This window comes from Cyanistes caeruleus, chromosome 7 (genome assembly GCF_971803275.1).
Source record: "Cyanistes caeruleus chromosome 7, bCyaCae1.hap1.1, whole genome shotgun sequence".
Taxonomy (NCBI): domain Eukaryota; kingdom Metazoa; phylum Chordata; class Aves; order Passeriformes; family Paridae; genus Cyanistes; species Cyanistes caeruleus.
In genome coordinates, this window is record NC_141707.1 from 6,762,538 (window position 1) to 6,783,005 (window position 20,468).

Consider the following 20,468-nt stretch of genomic DNA (forward strand, 5'->3'; position numbering starts at 1 on the left):
AAAAGCAATCAGTCTAAAGTCAACACTGTGAAAGGCAGAGGAACATTTTATCTGCGTTTGGGAATTCAGCAGAGAGCGCAAGGTCCCCCTGAGAACAGAGAGGCAGAGAAGCAGGCAGTGAATGAAGGAGCTCCTGGAGGGAGCAGGGCCAGTTCAGGGACTCTAGGCACTGACCTGGGCCTGAAGCAGCATCCTGAGATCCAATCCGTGTGTCCTTCCCCTGTCAGGAGGATGTTCCCATCAGGGAAGCCCCACGTCTTCCACAGGCGGTCATCGCCGCCGCTCAGCACGATGTTTTTTCGGGGGTGTAAAGCCAAGCTGCAGGAGAAAAGAAAGGCAGGTTATGTTTTGTACCAGTTCCATTTTATGTGAAATACATAAGAACAATTTAACTCAGGGCAATAGCCCCAGGAGTCTGATTCTTTATGGACTGAGCAAACAGCGATGCTTTCTAAGCTCATGAGAATTCAAAATACATGCTGTGGAGATGAGCTGCTGCTGCTGCTGCTGAAGAAAAAAGAACAAGACTGATTTCTGTGAGACCAGAATTTTTTTCACACTCTCTTGAAGTTCCACTTAACACTCAAAAAATGCTTTGAAATACTTTGTTAGGTCATGCTCTAACAAACATGCAAGAGGGTAACAAGCTGCACCAACATGATTAACTTTCCTATTTATCCAAAATAATTCCAAAAAGCACCGATGTCAGCCTGTCCCCAGTTGTGTCCACAGGTGTAAAGTCTCCTACCACTGTGAAATAACTCAAATGATAACTACAGTCCAGGAGCTACTGTGATTGCCAGCACTTTATACCCCATTCACTGGGACTAGGTCAGAAAATTCATTCCAATTCTGTACTCAGAATGTGTTCCATGTTTTCATTTTTAATATGTAGCACACTGCAATGTAATGGAAATCATACACTTAACACGCCCCTAGACTGAAAACTCAGTTTATTTTTGATTTAGCAACTGCAGTGCTGCTTAAAATGGATCCAGGGAAGAAAATCAATCTGTTGGAAAGATAACAAGTAGTGTATTTCATATGGATTTGGTTATTTGATTTAAATCATTGTAATGCCTTACTATTTGTTGAACATCAAAAAGTTTTAGTAGTTGACTTTAGTCCCAGGAGTGGCTTATTTAGACAGATTAGATCTGGAGTTCAGAATCAAACTGCAATAATGGGGAGAGGAATCACAACCTGTGTGTGCACCTAGTTCTGCTGTGCATCAGAGGGCCGACAGCTTGGAGAGAAAAATGCTTATTAAAGCAGAATGAGAGGAGAGAGAGACAATGCTAAGCACCCAAATGGGAAGAAAAGAGAAGACTTAGAAGGCACACTATCAATCTCTTTTTTTATTAGTACCTTTCTCCTGCACTCAAATTATTTCACAAAATCCTAAACCAGAACCACAGCATCTACTATACTGGGAAAAATAATTCCCTCTATCAAATCCATGCTAAAAATATACTTATGCCAACTAGAATTTCATCAGAAAACATCTATTCTTGCAGTTTAATGCCCAGCCTAGGAAGATTCCTACAGACTCATCAGCTGAATCCATCTGCTTGAGCAAGGAGCCTGGGATTTACTCATTCTCCAGTTTCTTAGGAAAAAATGTTTTCTATCTTTTCCTAAAGAGGATAAACTTCCTCTGCATTTATAGGAAAAAAGAGAAGGAGTGAATGATGCTATTTAAATTCTCCAGAGATGCCCAGGGAGCAGTTGTATCACTTAGATTGGCCACAACAGATATCTGGAAGAGCAAGAGGGGAATAGAGATAAAAGGAGAGAATTAAAGGCTGAGAGAAGGCACCAGTGGCCTGCAAATTACAGGATGAGAAGAGCTGTTCCAGAATTCCTCTATTTGGGAGACCTCTGAGGCACCAACAAACCCATTGCTGCTATCTGAATGTGCACACAGCTGACATTTCTCTCTTAACCTGCTTCAGACACTTCAGATCCCTTCCAGCTTTTCCCTCCAGATTCTTCTGCTCTTAGTGGGGGCTGTTGTGAAGCCTTTCCATCAGCTCTCTTACATTCTTTCTAAAGATCTGCCAGCTCCCAAGGTGCATTAAACAGCCTAAGATCACCTTCAGTTCACCTTTGATGCAGAGAAAATATTACCTGGTGTCTTCCTCTGGACCCTGACTCTCCTGAACAATCCTTACGCCCTGGCCATGCTGCAGCTGTGCTCTCATCCATCCTGCCCCAGCTCCCAGGAGCATTCTGCCTACCCTCAACCCTCCCAACACACTTCCAGCCCAACTTCTGAAATGCTCAAACTTCTGCAGCGACCAGACACTGCCATGGAGCTTTGGGAAAATCCATAAAGTGAATTTAATACAGAAGAAAATATCTTGCTGTCTATAGGAACGCTGCAAATTTGTTTTTCACAGTCTTTCCTTTAAATTAAAGAGCTTTTGTAAAATGCTGCTGCCGTCCAATGTTTTTCTTCCTCCACGCCATTTTTACAGGCACACAGTGAACATCATTTAATTAACTGCAAATTTGTGACACAACTGCTGTTGAGCTGCTTCTGAGAGAGGGAAGCCCATTCATCCAAAAGGCATTCTATATGCAGCATTAATTAGGCACCCTTGTCTTCATTTCTGGCAATCCAGCATTGTATAGATTTTTGCTTCATCTCTGTTCACAGGGTCTAATTATTTCCAGCACAGAAGACTTTGGGTGGATTGGAATGGAAATCAATAATGGAACATGTGTGATAGGAACATTAGTTTTCTCCTCCTCCTCCTTTGGGATAAAGTGGGATCAGTGGAGACTCAGCCAAGAAAAAAACAAACCCAACAAAAAAACCCTCTCAGAGATTTGCTGCTGTTGAGTATATAAATACCCTTGTTTACACAACTCACTGGGGCTTTATAAGACATTCTCATCTCTTCAGCACTTGCCATGGTAGATATATAGTACTCCCAGTAATTTGCTTTCAAAACAATCATTGATTATTTTAATTTATTTTGACTGAGCCATAAATAAAAATACAGTATCTTCAGATGCAAACTACTTTCAGTCTCAGGATGTTCCACACTTGAGCACTGCACACATAAAATCAACCTTCAGGTCAGAAAGTGCTGCACCCAGAGCTGCCTGGGGAACATCAGCTGGGTGTTTAACACAGACATTAACACGAGGGAGGGCAGATCTCAGATCCATGTGGAGGAAAACTTCCTGGCACCAGGGTTTCTGAAACACTGGAACCAATGCATCATCTCAGCACACCCTCAGGTATTACCCAGGTAGATGGGTTAGGAGAGGGACTGGTCATTCCACACACAAAACTGACACTGCTTGTATGTGAAATAAAAACCTAACCTAAATTGTCTCAAAATTAGGCACTCACAGAATGAAAAATGCAAAATTAACGACCAGCTTAGTACTCCTAAGTGACTTATCCAGCCTCACGCAGTTTCTCTGTGGCAGGAACAAGGACAAAATCCATTTTTCTATGGAATCACATTCAGGATTTATTCAGAAAAATATGTTCTCAATATAGACAGCATTCAGCTGCCAAATTCTAATACAGCATTGTACTGAATATTGCTTGTGATATGTAATTTTTAGAACTTCATGATTTGATCAAATTTATTTGCATTCCCAGGTACTGGCAAAGAGGTTTCTTGTTAATGCCAGTAGCTGCTGTCAGACCAGAAAGCTCTTCTGCTGCATTTCTTGCTCCAAAATATGAGAGTGGCAGAGTTCCTGCAAGATTAAAAATAACCCCAAATGCAATTTTCCTAGCGACAGAAAGATTTCAGCCAACATTTTCTTACACAAAAAATCAGCCTTGCTCATCATACCTAGAACAGGAAATTTGGGGCTGAGAAGTTGTATTTGGGTGAAGTTACAACTGGCTGAAAACCTTGGTTTTGTAGTGGAAACTGTTGGGAAATTGCTGATATTTCTTTCTCTGCCATTGGGGCGGGTTTTGGAGGCAAGGACACGAGATGCAATGAATTCCAGAGGATGGATACTGGTTAGAGTCTCAGACAAGAACAAAAATATATAAAATATATAAATAAGAGGCCATCAACAGCCCTACTGAAATCAGTGATATTGTTCACATGCACATAGTTATATTGCTGGACTGCACCCTAAAAACCTACAGAGTTTGTAAAAGCCAAAATTTTATTCCAGGCCTGTTTTGCTGGATGTGAGCCAGTTGTGCTGAGACAAAGGACAAACTAAGCAGAGCATTAGGAACTGTTCCTGTGGCAATGGATGTGTGAACTGCACAACCTGACCATGTTTTTCCACCTTGGAGCTCCCACTCAACTTTTGAGTTGTCACTCGGCCACTGCCACCCATCCTGGGCTCAGGAATAGCTGCTGGGTGTGTGTGGGATGGCAAATGCTCCCAGGGATCTCCTTCAAACAGGGGCAGCCTGCACATTTATCACAGGGAAATGAGTAGGGTTCACACAACACAAGGGAAGGTCCATTTTCACCTCACTGCTGATTGAGGTCATGGAAATTCCCTTGCTTCCAGAGGGGAAAGGGAATGACAGGAAACACAAGATCACCCTTCTGCTGCAGCACATCCCTTATTTCCCTCCTTACCTACATGCTGCTGGATGGGGATGAGGAAATCCAAGGTGAGCAGCAGCATCCTGAGGGAAGCAGGGGACCCATGGAGCCCAAACAGGCCAAAGAAAGGGGACAAACCACCAGACAAATGCTCTCAGCTAAGATAAACCTGCCAAGAAATTAATGCTAAACACATCACAACAGCCTAATCAATCATTCTGCCTGTTGCAACTCATCCTAACATGCCTTCTCTGAACATCATCTCTCTAATATTGTCATTTCTATCACCTTTTTTCTCTTGGCTTGAGTTACCTGATCTCATCTGACAGCATTCTTCAGTAATAATTATAACATTGACATTTAATTCAGGGTTTTATTATGCAACCATAGCATAACTGAATAGCTTGCATTCCTGTTCAAGGTCTTAAAATTTATCTTTCCTTGACAAAATGGAAGTGGGGAAAAATGCTTTCAATAGAGAAAATAAGAGCTAAAATAGACCAAAAAAAAGGATAAAGAAAAAATAAAACACAAAAAAAAAATAACCACAAACACCAAAAACAAAAAACCAAAACAAAACCCTAACAAACCATTAAATAATATAAGAAAGGGAAAATACTCAGAGCACAAAGCTCCTATCTTTTGTTTCATTTATGTAAATGCCCATCTGGAAGTCAGTGATAGATCTCAGTCAGAGGGATGCATAAAAAACCCTATCCTGTCTGCTGAAATTCCTGGCTGCTTTCCAAGCTCTTATGACTCAGGATTTGGGAGGCAGAAAACTTGCTAGAATCTCAACACACCTGAAGTTAACCTTCTAGACTGCCCAGCAGACCTTGGTAAACCCTAGAAAATAATGAGAAAACAGTCTACCAGAAACTTGAACTTGTATCTCCAGAGGCTGAGCAACTTCCTAATTCAGTCGAGTTTATGGACTTATTCTAGTCCCCACGCACACAGAATCTTCATTCTCAGTCACAGAGCAGCAGCAAACATATTTATTCCTGTGAAGTGGAATAAATTCACACACTTTCTAACTTGGCAAACCCAGTTCTCCTCTCAAAAAGAAATAACTTCAGGAAGTGGACTCTCCCTACAGTATAAAGTGCCTCCAAAAAGACTTGTATTAAACACATTACTGTAAGTCCCTGATGCAGACACAGCTGTGATAAATTCAGAACACCCATTTTGTGGTGTTCTCTGATCACTTTCTGTTTATCTACTCCATGTGCAATTATCAAAATGCATCAATTTGTATTGAGTGTTGTAACCTGCCCAGGTTTTACTGCATTAAATCTGACTGTGTACATGCTGTGCCAATATAAAAACATCTTCTTAACGAAGTTTAGCCCTGGATCAAATCTGAGGAAAAGTCAAAACTATGCTGTTGATCTGCATGTGTTTTCAAAGGTCTCATCCTTTAAAGACACATGCATATTCCTGAATTATGTAGTACCAGGAGTACTGCCAATTTCACAACATATTAACTTAAAAACATCCATAATCCTGTTCAAGACTGAGTCCTTAATCACATCAGGGCAAGACAATTTTTCTAGAACCTATATAATAACGTGCAAAGTGTTTATGTCATTATAGTCTCGTGTACTGTAAACCTCTGCACCCTAACATTAAGCTTTTTATCTAGAATGTCTGTAAATAACAACAGGCATGAATCTAAATTACTTCTTAGAGAATATTTACTTACTCATTCCTTTGATTGTGCTTACAAGGTTGTTGATAATTACTGCTGGCCATAAGAAAAAAAAAAATCACTTAGTCTATAGCATCAGCTGTCACACATCATAAGAACAGCTCCTTTTAACCTGCCTTAAACCAGAGCAGCAGGCAAGGAACAAACCACTTTCCTCCACTCAGAGAACCACTCTTTATTTTCAGTGCAAAATCTAGGGGTGGGCTTTGGCTTGCTTTTTAAATTTATTAAGAATTTAAATTTCAATTTAAAGTTTAGAAGCTGTGAACAGGATGAGACAGATCAAACAGCTGGGGTATTTTTGCTAAGACTGAGGGTGCTATTAAATAAAACAACTAACTCAGGAGTTGCTTGCTGTGACTGTAGCTCACAAGCTCTTATTTAATATGGATTTGAATCAATTTTTCAAGCTTAGTCAACTTATTAGGTAAGCAGCATACTTTAGGGAGAAATAATTAAGCCAAAAGCAAAAAGAATGAGAGTAGCAACAAATAAGTATATGCAATTAAAAAGTTAAAACATTGACATCCTTTCCTAATAGCTTTCCTCTGGAGTGAAAGCGGCACTTCCGTGCCTGAAATGATTTATGCCATGATTCACACTGCCCATCAGTCACCTTTTACTATCCCTTTATGAAATATGCTACATCACTTCTTTCAGCAAAAGGCAGCCCCCTGGCAGTATGAAATCACAGCATCCAAAATAGAACTGTGACGGGATTAGCTGGGATCTGCAGCCTCTGGAAGCCAGCTCCGGAAAGGATCACAGCTCTCAGGACAACTGTACAGAGGAACAGGGGAGGGACACAGAAAATCAAAGCAAAGCAAAGCTTGGCCAAGTGCCCCTGTGGGTTTTGACACTGCACCTCTGCTTGTGAACCACTTCATGGGCAGAGAAGCAAAGGGAAAGGCAATGTTGGCAAACTTGGCTAAAACTTTCCCTACTCAATACATCCCTCTTGCCTCCTTTTCTTGTCCTGTGCATTAGGTACTTTTTGGGTAGAGAGATAATGTCTGGGCTTCCTTTGGAATGAAAAAGACTGCTTTTCTAGCTTGGCTAGCTTGAAAAGATGCAGATTGCTTTCACTAAAGCTTCTACCTGTGGCCTGGTTTGAATTAGTTTCCATCATTACTGTTAGCAATTCCCAGTCTTCTGTTGCATGGCAGCTTTTTCACAGATGATTAGGAGCAGTGTTGTGGTATAAAAGAGTTTGGAAGAAAAAGTACTTGAAATTTGCCAGTTGGTAAATTCTGTTAAATTACCAAGGTTGATAAAGGGAAATATTTAAAAATATAATTTGCAATTAGAGCATCAAACTAACTCAGATTTCTAAATTAATAAGAAACCAAAGCATTACCTTGTCAAGGTCAGTTTCCTGCCAGTGTTTCTTTCTCACTTTTGGAGGCAGAGAAGGGTATAACGCTCTGTGCTTTATTTCACTATCATAATGCTGAAAAATGCTTCCATCAACAGAATTAATGGAAACTTGTGGGAAGAAAGTTACATAAATAAATAGTTTTTTCTCAGTTAGGACCAAGAGGCAAAATCAGCAGCTATGAATCACCTTTTTCATCTGGCGATTTCTGTAACCAGGTGTATGTGTACCAGAGAGAAATGGATTTTGGGTTCAGAAATTCTCTAGTCCCATGATCACTGCAGCCCCACAAAGCTGTGCTGAGTCTGCCCCATGGGGTGGGCAGCATTTCCCACTAGAAGCAGCCATTCCACTTTTCCAGGATATTTCAAGAGAAAAATTTTTCAAACTATTTATTCCACTCTCATCTCCTGCACAGAGTTCCAGACACATGTGCTGAGAGGCATCACCTCATCCACCTTGGGCTGAGGAAGGTATACCCAGCACAGATTTGAATAACTTCTCCTTGAAAAGCAGGTTCTACAACAGTTCTAGGTGGCTTTTTCTGGGGTTCAGGCTCCAAAATGTGTTTTGTAGAACATATCTTGGGTTGCAATGCAAGATGTAACCAAGATGTATTCTATTACCCTGTTAAAACCAGGTGGGGCAGTGCTCTTTATCTCTTCCACAACCCATCCTCCCTCCAGGGGGATATCTTCTGTTCATGGGCCATTGAGTCTCACTGCAGGACTGATAAAATGACATCATCCCATTGTGGGGATGCTCCACCCAGGGGGAGGACCCAAGCATTCCTGCCTGGATATAATCTGAGACTTGGAACACTGTGGTCAGCCTTTCTTTGCTGAAATCCCAGAGGAGAGAAACCAGACCCATCTACACCACCACAGGACCTTCAGAGGAAAACTCCACCCTTCTACAGGACCATTACTTCAGCAGAACCACATCTGTCACTCCAGGAGGACTGCAGCCACCATTTAATGGAACTGCTACCAACACCCCAACCAAGAGGGGTCAGGTTGTATTCTGACTGTCAGTGGGTTGGGTTTTTTTGTTTGTTTTCTTTTTTTTTTGTACTACTGCATATATATTTTAATTTCCTTAGTAAAGAACTGTTATTCCTATTCCCATATCTTTACCTGAGAGCACATTGATTTTGTGATTATAATATTTTGGGGGGGTTTGGTTTACATTTTTATTTATTTCTAGGGAGGTTTCTGCCTTCCTTGGCAGACACCTGTCCTTCCAAACTAAGACAAACACAACCCTCATCACTGTTAGTGCAAATAGCAAAAATTTCCCTTAATTCCTCAGTCAGGAATATGGAGAAAATGTCCCCCTCCCTTTTGTCTTAAAATCTTTATATATCAGATGATTGTTACTAACATTGTCTTAGCTTAGGCAAACTCAATTCTCTAAGTGATGCAGTTTTCCAGAGGGTTTTTAGAAGTCATAACCAAACATGGATACAGAATGTCAACTCAGACTTCACCAGCCCTAATTTAAACTAATTACCCAACATTACAAACACAGCATCCCTCTTCACACATTCCAGAATTAAATTTCCTTAGTTTGTAACAGCAGTGTGCTGTAGACCTTGTTACCTGTTTTTCCTTTTAACAGGTACTGCCTGTCTTGAATTTGTGTATCTAAATTCTTTTTCCTAAATATATCATGCGGCACTTCACTTAATTCGAGTTCATCTTGCTGATTTCAGACCATGTCTGCAATTTGCCTAGTTGATTTTGAATTCTGATCTGATACAGAAAAGCCTTTTCAGATTTTCACAGCTCAGTGTCATCTGCATACTTTATAAGCTCCTCTGTATTCCATCCTCCACACTGCTGATGAAAACACTGAACAGAACTGATTTCCTAAGCAAATTCCCAAACTGAAACACAGCCTGTGGAGCTCAACCAAGAGGTTCCTGGCCCAAGCCACTACATTAGTTTGTATTAAAACTAAATTTCCTTTAGAAAGGAACACAATTTATTTTTAAAACGCTAAATACAGGAAAAGCCACCATTTCCTCTGCTAAATTGTTGTGATAGTTAATTATCCTGGTTTATTTTTGTAAAATTTTACTTTAAAATCAGGCCAGCTGCATATCAAACTCTAGTTAGTACATCAGAGAAAATATCCATAGGAAACACTGACTTAGAGAATTATAGCCTGACTCTTCCATATTCTACCATGTCATTCCTTAGACCTCCTATGGATCAATCCTCAGAGGCAGTAAGAGGTTAAGGATTTCTGAATATTTGGTGAGACTTGAACAAAGCAATGCTATTTTAGGAATATCAAGTTACATTTTTGTTTGGAGTTCCTGGCTCTGCTATGGAATTAGGTATAATCACTCACAGAAAATTATTACACTCTTGGGCAAAGCCAAGCCCTTGGAGACCATGGAATTTCTAGAATGCTTGCTACACGATATTTGGCAAATTCTGTTCCCACCTTTCCTCCCCATTTGCTGTCCATAGGCTTTGTTGCAGGGAAGAAAGTAGAAAGCAAAGCTCTTCAAAACTGGAAAACATCCTTAGAGAGGTCCAAATCCATATAAGTTTATGAAAACTAGAAATGAGTCTCAGGATGTCTTTCAACTTCCAGTATGCACAGAGAAAAAGAAGCTGGAATATAAGAAATAAGCGACTTATTTTGGGGGACACTCCCAGAGGATAAAAAAAAAACCTGAAGACATATTCCAAGTGTTTTACATAGATATTTCCATTTTGACAGAGCCCTGAAAATATTCTTTGTAATGAACACTGACCACACAGAGAACAATCTTCATGGTTGACTCTCCCTTTTCCTCTTCCTAGGCCCAAAATTATAACATACCAGCCCCTGAAATGCTTAATTAAGGTAGTTCTAGCCTTTATAAAGATGCATTAAAGGACAGAGACAGAAGAGTCTGGAATAATAAAAACACATATAAAAATGACTGCTGGTGCTCATGGGTTTCTCTGACACCTATGGGAGCCTTACAGCCAAGTTGCAGGTGTTATCTGAAAGGAATTACCTGAAAGGTGTCTTCATTCTGTTTAAAATGTAATGTTTTCCATGATTTACTGATACCTACAAAAACTCCTGAAGACTCAAAGTCATGCAAACTACAAATTTTCAATACAAAGCATATTTGGAATAAAATGCTGTTTCCCAAGACATATCTAAATGAAAATTATGAGTTTCCAGATCTGTTTTTTCACCTTTGTTAGCATTTTTACCATCTGCTGCCATTGGCACCACCTCCTGCCATTTACAGACCCCAGATTCACGTTTCAAAGTGGATCTACATCTTAGTATAGTCCCAACAACCTAAATGTTCTGCTGTGCCATGGATTTAGCCTAATTAAAGCAGCTGGCTGCTGCCTGCCAAGAATATCCGGACAGTATCCAGAGCTGGGACCCAGCAGGATCATGGAATGAACCCCTGGCCCTGCCCAGGACACCCCAACAATCCCACCCTGTTCCTGACAGCGTTGTCCAGATGCTTCTGGAGCTCTGGCAGCCACGGGGCTGTGATCATTCCCTGGGGAACCTGTCCAGTGCCTGACCACCCACCCCTTCCCAACATCCAGCCTCAACCTCTCCCCTGGCAGAGCTTCATAAACCTCCTGGAACACACTGCACCAAGACCTTCCAACCCTCCACATGACCATTCTGTTCTGTGTCCATGCTGAACATCCAAACTCCTGCAAAGAGTGGAGAACCAAGAACCACAGAACCAAGCACACAACTGAGAAGCTACAGCAACATCAACCTCAAGGGCTGCCATTTATCCTGCTTCCAAATTATCTCCATTCATTCACACTGGGATATAGAGAGGGATAAAGATGAGTCTCAACAGATACATACTTCTAGAGCAAAACACAGTTCTGCTTCCAGAGTATGAACAAGAGGGACAAAATTGCTGGGAGACTTCAAGTCATCACTCCCATGGAAAGAAATGTAGAGCCCATTTATAAACAGATGTATGGTTTTATCATATCCTGTGTGAGACTCAAGCTGAAAACACCTCAGTTTCATTTTGCCACTACCACTTTGTGTCCCACTGCATGTGCATCACCTGTCTGTTTATGAAAGTGAAAAATCCCACGTTCCTGAACTTTGGCTCGGAGACAAATACTAGTTCACAGAAAGTGAAGGACCTCTGAGAATGTGACCAAATACTACCACAACCCAGACATTAACATGTCTAAAGTAATTTTTTTTACACATTTAAACATTGGTGTTTCATTTAAGATGCCAGAGAACTATGAATGAGGAGAAGGGTGCCTGCTTATTTTTGACATGAGAGAGACCAGACTCACAGGAAATGTTGCTACCATGCCATCTATTCTGTAAAAAGCCAATAATGTCCTTGAGAAAGAGACAGATGAACTGAGGTACTGCACCTTGCATCAGTCAGTCAGCAAAGCCTCGTGGACAGACCTGCAGGAGTTTCCTTTTGAGACTAAGCACATCTGCATTGCTGCATGTCTCTGCCAAGGCAGTGGCTATTTTGTGACCAGGATCTGGTATGCTGGGGATGGAAGGTTGCCAGCAGCTGCTGCAGACATGAAATCTCTGGATGAAATGTTGGAATACTCATGGATTATCTGCACAGGTAATTACAAACCCATGAACTTTCCAGCAGTACCTCTGTGTGTGACACCTGCACATTATCACCAGAAAGACCATACAAGTTGTTTGTTGTTTTTTTGGTGTTTTTTTTTCTCTTTAAGTACAAGCTCAAGTTCCTCTAAACTCAAAATATCAGAATATTTTGGACCACTAAAAATAACCTCTTCATACTAAAACTCAGCAACCTGAAAGCCAGTCCTTAATCAGCTTTACCAAAATAGCTGATCAAGGGGAGCTGCACGTGGCTCTCTCACACATTCTAATTTTAACATCTGTGTAACACCATTTACATTTGACCAATATGACACTGCAGACCAAGCCCCTCATCATGCCTAACCATTGCTGCAAATTTAAGAGCCACTAGCAAGCTGAGAGTGCACCAGAACTCCATAGTCTATTTGTCATAGGAAAAACAATCATCAATATGGTAATTGCAGAAGTGCAAAATGCACTTTAAAGACCAATGCTGGTAATTTTTTTATTCCATGGAGTAGAAAAACTAATGAGGCACAACTTAGATTAGTTTAGGGTAATCCTAAAAGCAGTAAATAATGCTTACTATGTAAGTACTTTAAAGCAGATTGCTTAAAGTGAAAAACAGACAAGATTCCACTCTAATGTTACAGATGCAGAAACAGAGGAATTTAAATCAGCATTAAATGGACTATTTTTATTACCATCAATTACTCAAATTTGGCAGAATACTTCACATCACATTAACTCCAATTTTAATATGATCCATTTTCTAATAAAAAAAAAATAAGGTTTTAGGGTTTTGGTTTTATTTTAAATTACAAAGAATAATGTCCACTGGAAAGAAATACAGAGTTTTATGGGAGCCACTCTATAAAGCTGTAGTCATCTGAAAGGAGCCTCATCTGTTCCTCCACCATGTGGAGTTAAAAAGGCAGCAATCTCAGCATGAACAGCTTAAGCTCTGTATCCTGAAGTGGCAACAGTACAGGCAAGAAGTCCCCAGAGAGATGAAGCAGAGTCTGGAACAGTCCATGGTTCTCCAGGGACAAGGGCTCTCCTGCTCAGCTCCCAGTGCATGGGCAGAGGCACCTAAGGACACACTGAACTACTTTCTTCCCCAGACCACACCAAAAACATACAAAGGAACATCCAGAGCAACTCCAGGCTTCAGTTTTGCAAAATTACATAGCTTGGTAAAAGAAACAATTCCCACAGTGCTATGCTGTCACACCTTTAAGGTGCAGCACCTGCCCTGGAACTGGCTCCTCTCCAGGTCTGCTCCAACACACTCATTTTTATCCACCAGAATCATTTACTAATGATCTTTAAGGTCCCCTCTGTTATAGATACATTTTATATTGTTGGTTTTTTGCAAATATTAAAATGAATGTTATGTGCATAAGAATGAGAATTTTGTTGTATTAATATAGTTTTCTTTATTTCTGTTATTGGTGAAATTTAGAAATAGTATTATAATACATATATGTTAGGCTATGGCATAGTATTAAAATAAAAACTGCTTTTGTTTGTATAACCCAAAGACTGAGGAAAAAAAATAGCTAGAGAACTCCTGCATTTGTAAACTATCTTGTCCAGATGAAGACAGCAGTGACCAGAACTCTGGGGGAAGAATTTATTGCATTTCTGGTATCAGGGAACGTAAATCTCAATGGCGCCAAGAAGATTGATCTATTGGGAAGGGGGCAAGAGAAAACTAAACAGAAGAACACCAAAGATCCTAAGAAGAATGTATGAATATGTATGAGAATTTATGGATATGTAGTATGGTTCTGTTTTTAAGGGACAATCCTTTGTCACTAAGGTGTGCTCTCTTGGCTGAATGCAGAGACACCCAGCCGTGTCTGTATACTTTATTTTTTTCTCCTAATTGTCTCTTTTATTAAACTTTTAAATTCTATAAAAATTATGTGAACCTCGTTTTTCACACCTCCAGCCCTGACCTTTCTCTAACTCTTTGATTCCAGCTCCCAAGTGGCCAGCAAGAGGCACTCTTTCAAAGGGCTGTTTGGGATTTCTCCACGTCCCAACGTATTCTTTTCCTTTGCGTGTAACGCGGATAGAGTTTTGCTTGAATCCTCCCAGTCAGGTGTTAAAGTTAACGTAATCAATAGAAATCCTTTCTTCATTTAATGAGGCTTGTACAGAGAATTGCTTAGAAGAAAAAAAAATACCATTAAAGTTCATGGGAATTTGGACTGACTTAGTATTTCAGCATATAGCACTGTGCAAACAGTTGCTTAATGTGCTTGATTCTCCCTCTGTAAATGCCACTGATCAGCTATGTGTGTCTTCCAGCAGGAAAAAAGGAAACAATACCCCATGTGCTATTCCATGAAATAGCTGAACTTCCAGTAATAAAATAGGGATTTATAGAAATATCTACTTTAAACTGTTTTTAAAGCTTCTGAAATATATCTGATCTGGTTACTCCTGCAAACCTGTACAAATAAATGCACTCTGGGTGTTAAGGCTTTACAAGTAAGAAAATGCAGAAGGCAGCTGTACCAAAATATGTCAGTCTGTTAAACCACACACCTAAAATCTCTCTTAAAAATCATAAATAAAGCAGGTATTGCATTTGTACATGTGTATAAAACAGCAGAGCTTTCTAATGCTCTATTTAATACTTAATTCTGCACATATAACAAGCAGAAGAGAGGTATTTGGGCTCTGCCTACAAATGCTAGTGTTCCAAATAAAAGCAAATATGGAAGAACATGGATAATTGAGAGGGATAGAGAAATGGAGCATCACCATGCTGCTTTAAAATATAATCCTGAATTGTGCTTTGAGTTCTGACTGTAAAGAAATCAAAAGCTTAAATTACATGCATAACTTCATACACACAATTAGCCCCACAAAGCAGAGCTGGACATCAAACTACACTGATTTACTTTGGTGTCAGTAGGATTAATTACATCCTTCAGCTTAACTACTGCCTTGTGTACTTATGCCACTTGTGCAGAGAGAAGCAGGTATCAACCCCACCACTCATTCCCATTCCCAGCTCCCTCCTATCCAGTGAGAAAGATATTCCAGGTGAAGAATACGTGATGAAGGAAAAAAAAAGAGAGATTTTATGAACCTGGAGAATGATTCCTCTTGCCCTTGTTATTGTGTGTGTTTCTATATTAGCAGAGCTTGCTATTGCAGCTGGCCTTCATATTTCTATATAATAAAGTAGAATATTGAGAACAAGTATCTGCATAATTAGCACATCAATCATGTCGCTCTTTAATATAAACCAAGTATTAATTCACTTCTCCATAGACCCCTCACCGTAACTAACACAAATTATTAATTAGCTAACCACAAGCAAAAAAAAATAAATAAATAAATGCAGGAAACCACTGGAGGTACAGAAATCCCAGCAGTTACAGCTCAGGGAGCACCCACAGGAGTGCCCCACAGCCCAGGTGTGGCAGGGGATTTGCTTAGCATTTCTCAGATACACACTACTTATAAATTTAAATCTCTTTGTTCTTATCCACACTGCACACAAATGCATTTGTATATAAAACACATAGATGTATTTTTCATAATACTTTTAGCCAGAGACAGAAAGAGAAGACCATCCTTCCAGTTTTTCCCCACACTATGTAGTGACCTTGTTTAGAGGCCATAAGAACCTCAAGAGGTTATTATAGAACTGAAAACTGGAAACCATGCTGAGACATATCCCTCTGAACAATACAGCACAGATATCTCTTCCCTAAGGGACATTACAATTTTAAATGTCATTTTCTTACTTTTGTTTCCGAAAAGAACCATCTTCCTCTTTCTGTATCCATTATAGCAAACCAAAATTTGAATTTCAAGGAACTTGAGGAGCCAGCTCAGGAGAAATCATGCAACTTTTCCCCCTGGATGAGAATATGATCAACTCCCCAAACTTCCCTGTCACATGGTGGTGACAGAACTCATCCTGCAGGATTCAAGCAAGTTTATTGACCCACTCCCCTCTATATTTTTGAAACAGCTTTCTATTCCATTCAACTTTTAACCCTAAATAAAACACTTTCTAAAATTTTCCCAAGGTTTTAGCTCTTAGAAAATGTTGTGCCTACATTTGATCAAAGGATACACTAGGCATGTCTTTCTTTCCTTTTTGTACCTGCTACAATCCACCAGTCACTAAGCAATGGAAACATGTTTTTCTTCTTAAAATACATTGTAAGCCAGATCAAAACTCCAGAGCCATGCAGTCAGCTACACAGAAAAATAAAGGAACAATTCTGTTTTCTATGAAAAGCAATGGCATAAACACTTCTTTGAGGGAAGGAAGATGAAATAATTTCTGTTGATTTAGCCAAATGTTCTTCCAAAACATATTTATACTAGGAAGATGACAAATGGTAAAACTCTTCCCTTTGAAGCATTTATCTGGAATGGCCATTAAAGTTCAGTAGCTCTGAGTCCACAGACACAGAATTCCTTCCTTCCTTCCCCTTCCACAGCCCTGGAGTTGGCAGTGGCTCTGGCACGTGCAGGTGGATTTGGGATTCCAGACCTTTTCCAAGTGCAGGCACCTGGTTCAGTTCACTCCACTGGGGAAAGCCAGGATCATTTTTGCCATTTTGTTTCATCACCCTTGCTGTTTAATTAAGCAGGTATTTCTCTGCCTGGGAGGTGCCTGGGGCTCATGGAAAGCGATTCCAGCTTGCCTGAGCTTCCAGCTCCTTGTATCATTCCACAAAAGCAAACAAAACATTAAATGAGTGCAGCTGAGCACATTGAGCACTCCCAGGGGCACTGCAGACATGAGCCATCCCTGCTGGCTCTCTGGGCTTAACTCAGACTTCACAGCCCTGCCTGGCACATGTGAGGGCAGGGACACACAAGGGGGAGCAGGAATTCTGGTGCAGAAGCAGTGGTAAAAGGCTGGTTGGCTTAAGGGATCCTTATCTACCACTGTACAGGAAAAAATAGAATTGATTTGCATCTATCAGGAATCCTAGCCTGGATCAAACATTCCTGCTGGTCAGGAGCAGTGCAGTTCCCATTCCAGTGCAGTCCAACAAAGCTGACAGAGGACAAGGGGAGGTGGCCACAGCAGGAGGGGCAGTGGGACAACGGGACACCAAGAATGCCATTTGTGTGGGCACAGGAGAGAGAAACTGTTCATGTGGAGAAAGGAAAAGGAACCAGGGAGGGAAAGGATGAGGTGGGGGCAGCGAGTTTTCATTGTAATGAGACTCCAAGATTGTGAGCCCAGGGGCTGCAGTCCACAGGCATCACAAATACTCACTGGGAGCACAGGATGAGCTGTAAGGACCTGGCAGGGCTCATCCCAAGGCTCCTCCCTGTCTTTGCAGCTGTTGAGGCTGCTGTGAGGCATGAGGTGCCTTCACCAGCTTCCTCATGGAAGTGTCCAAAAGCAAATCACTAAATGCAGGATAATGTACAAGGAAGGTCCTGCCACTGGGAAAAGGAGCACAAGTAAAGCAGCAGTAGGAAATCTTCTTTCAAAGGGCCAAATCCCACCCAAGCAACAACCCCACACGTGATGAGCATTCATCTGATGGCAGGATTTGCCTGCTAAACTCAGAACTAGTCCCACACCTCCCAAAAGCACCAAGAGAATGGGTACCCTCACCTACCTACCACAGTTAATAGGCAGGGACAGAAGAGAAGGCCAGAAAGGAATGAACTAGAGATGCATTGCTGTTCATACACCTCTAGCTCAGTAACTTTTGTCTATTGATCTTCATTCTTCTCCTCCCTGAGGACTTCTAGATCATGCTTCCACAGAGAGAGTGAAGCAGAAATACGTAACATATATAACACAAATCAATTTCCAAAATATTTATATTTTTATCTTTTTCAGATGTGCAAAGAAATCAGTAGTGAAATATTATATATTTTTACCTCAGATTGGTTGTCAGAGAGTCTAAAAAGCCTCCTAACATAGTTTTGCAAGCCAGGTCTTTTCTGTGGTTTGCCTTCAAATTATCAAATGATAAATGATCAAATGATGAAAGGGTTGGTTGGTTGGTTGGTTTACAATTCCCTTTGAAGTGAAAAAGCTCAGCATAAAGAATCCTATGAATAACAAATGCTGCTGTTTCCCTCTGCCATTTTAGCAGATGGATCACACATTTTTCACATTTGCCCATCTCCTAATGGCTAAGCCTGGAAGAAACCTTGGAGAGCAAGAGTTTTCTGCACCATAGCCCAAAGGGTGAGAATAAGAGTGGTAAAACATTCTTTCTGCAAGGGACTCTGTGATGCAGAAGTGGCAGCCACAACACACACATTGGGGTCGAGAAGACAAAGTACATTTCAAATCCAGAATGAAATCTGTGTGCAATCAGTACAGAAGGAACACACTGACAGATGCCCAAGCAGAGAGTCTCTGTAAGATAAGGAATGTGAAAAAGGAATTTTTTCAAGTAAACAAAACTGTGTTTTGTTTTTTTTTTACAAGGAAGAATTGAGGAAAAGGTAGACCTAACAGAAAAACATTGGGAAGATGGAATCGTGTTTCACAGCAATTGACACGGGTGATAAACGAGCCCAGGAGGGAAAGACCTCAGAATGACAGATGCAACAGGGCTCTGTCTGCTGTGCTCTGACACTGCTGGAACAGCTCATAACTCTGATTAAATCATCTGCTCTGTATATGCATATATACTCACCATACACACACAAGGAATAATCTATTTTCTAGCAAGCCTTGCCTGAATTCAGGCAAAACCGAGCACTACTGCTCAGTTCAGCCCATCAGCACCAGCCTCTGCATCCCCAAAGAGCTGCCTTCCTCCTGTCTCAGCTCTACACTTGTTCTGACATGTCCTTCATGGGAAAGAAGTAAAAAATGTTAGTTGTGCACACAGTGTTCAAATCTCGCCATTCTAAACACATGAATACTCTTAAAATTGATATATTTCTGTCAGAGAAAAAGAGATAGAAATGTGCAGATTTGGATTCTGCAAGGAATTTTTTTTAAGCAAGGTGCATACACATATATGGGTCATTTCCAGCCCTTAAAAGGCCTCTTGGGCATTTTTTTCCTCATCATTTATTGATTCCTGATGTCTGATCACTGACATATGTGAGCCAGCGCTTGATGAAGATGTGACAGAGATCCTGACACACAAACTCCCTCAAATACTACTTAGAGGAAACAGTTTGACTACACATGAGCTGCTGGGAGAGTATTCCCTGCAGGCTGGAGACAAGGAAGAGGATGCAGAAGGTTTTGTAACCGTGCAGCACAGCAGCAGCAGAACTCTGTAGGGCAAGAAACCTGCTGTGTCACTAAATCTGCTACACTGGCAAGGGCTGAGAGAGAACATCCTCGTATCTCACAGCAGTTAGACCCAGTTCCTTCTGCTGAGTGGAGATTTCCAGGGTCAGGCTTCCTGCAGCTGGCTATGGCAGAAGAGAACAGACACTCCCAACAGCACTTCCAATTTCTTTTCAATCTGTAAACTTTTAAAAATTCAATTGCAAGTTGGACAGGAGACGCTTAATATAGAGAAATTTGTGTTTTCAAACTATTCCCCAGTGCCTACAGCTATGGGCTGGTGTCCTAAATATTGAATAAATATATAAAAAACCTCAAATGCTTAATTTCCAGAAAACTTATTTCTCAGCTTAACACAGTAAATTTTCATTAATTTCTTCCCCTAGGTTAATAGGAAACAAATTACATATCAGAAAATGTTAATGGAATTTCCCTACAGTTTCTCTCTTATGTACTTATACCTGCAAATATTTAAATATTATAAAAATATAGAAGTAGGGCGAGACAATGGACAATTTATTCTATTGTAAGCACAGTACTGCATAGGATGGATTGAAAACATGAGAGGGGAAAAAAAAATCTTTATCTGAAAGGTCTGGCTGCAACAGTTTGTTCTGTCCTTAAAAGAATCCTGAGAGTAATGAAAGCATTAGATGGTGTCCTGCAGCACTAGGGAACAAATGGGTGGGGAGGCAAGGTTCAGTGGAGAGGAACAAGTGGTATCAGGTAAGAAATCAGGTCAGGAAGACAAGAGAAATAAGTTTTGGGTGATTCATCTGTAGCAGGGTAGGCAGAGACCATCAGTGACAGCAAATCAAGCAGCTCAGCTGACAGTCACTGCCATAGAGGGGTAACAGTAAATGATTTCACATTACACTGACAGAGGATCTGCTGCTGCTCACCCAAACATTAGGATAAACACTACTGAGTCAAGGCACCACCCTTCCAAATCGGCTCTGTGTG

The 20,468-nt window shown here is 40.7% G+C and overlaps 1 protein-coding gene across 4 annotated transcripts in view; it reads right to left on the reverse strand.

Moving 5' to 3' along the window:
* The window catches only part of SPAG16 (sperm associated antigen 16), a 358,732-nt gene that overhangs the window by 190,804 nt on the left and 147,460 nt on the right, over positions 1-20,468 (reverse strand). For all 4 annotated transcript variants that reach the window (XM_023930625.2, XM_086896301.1, XM_086896300.1 and 1 more), the window contains exon 11: positions 175-318. In XM_023930625.2, coding sequence (XP_023786393.2) covers positions 175-318 — 144 coding nt within the window. The remainder of the gene's footprint in view (positions 1-174; positions 319-20,468) is intronic.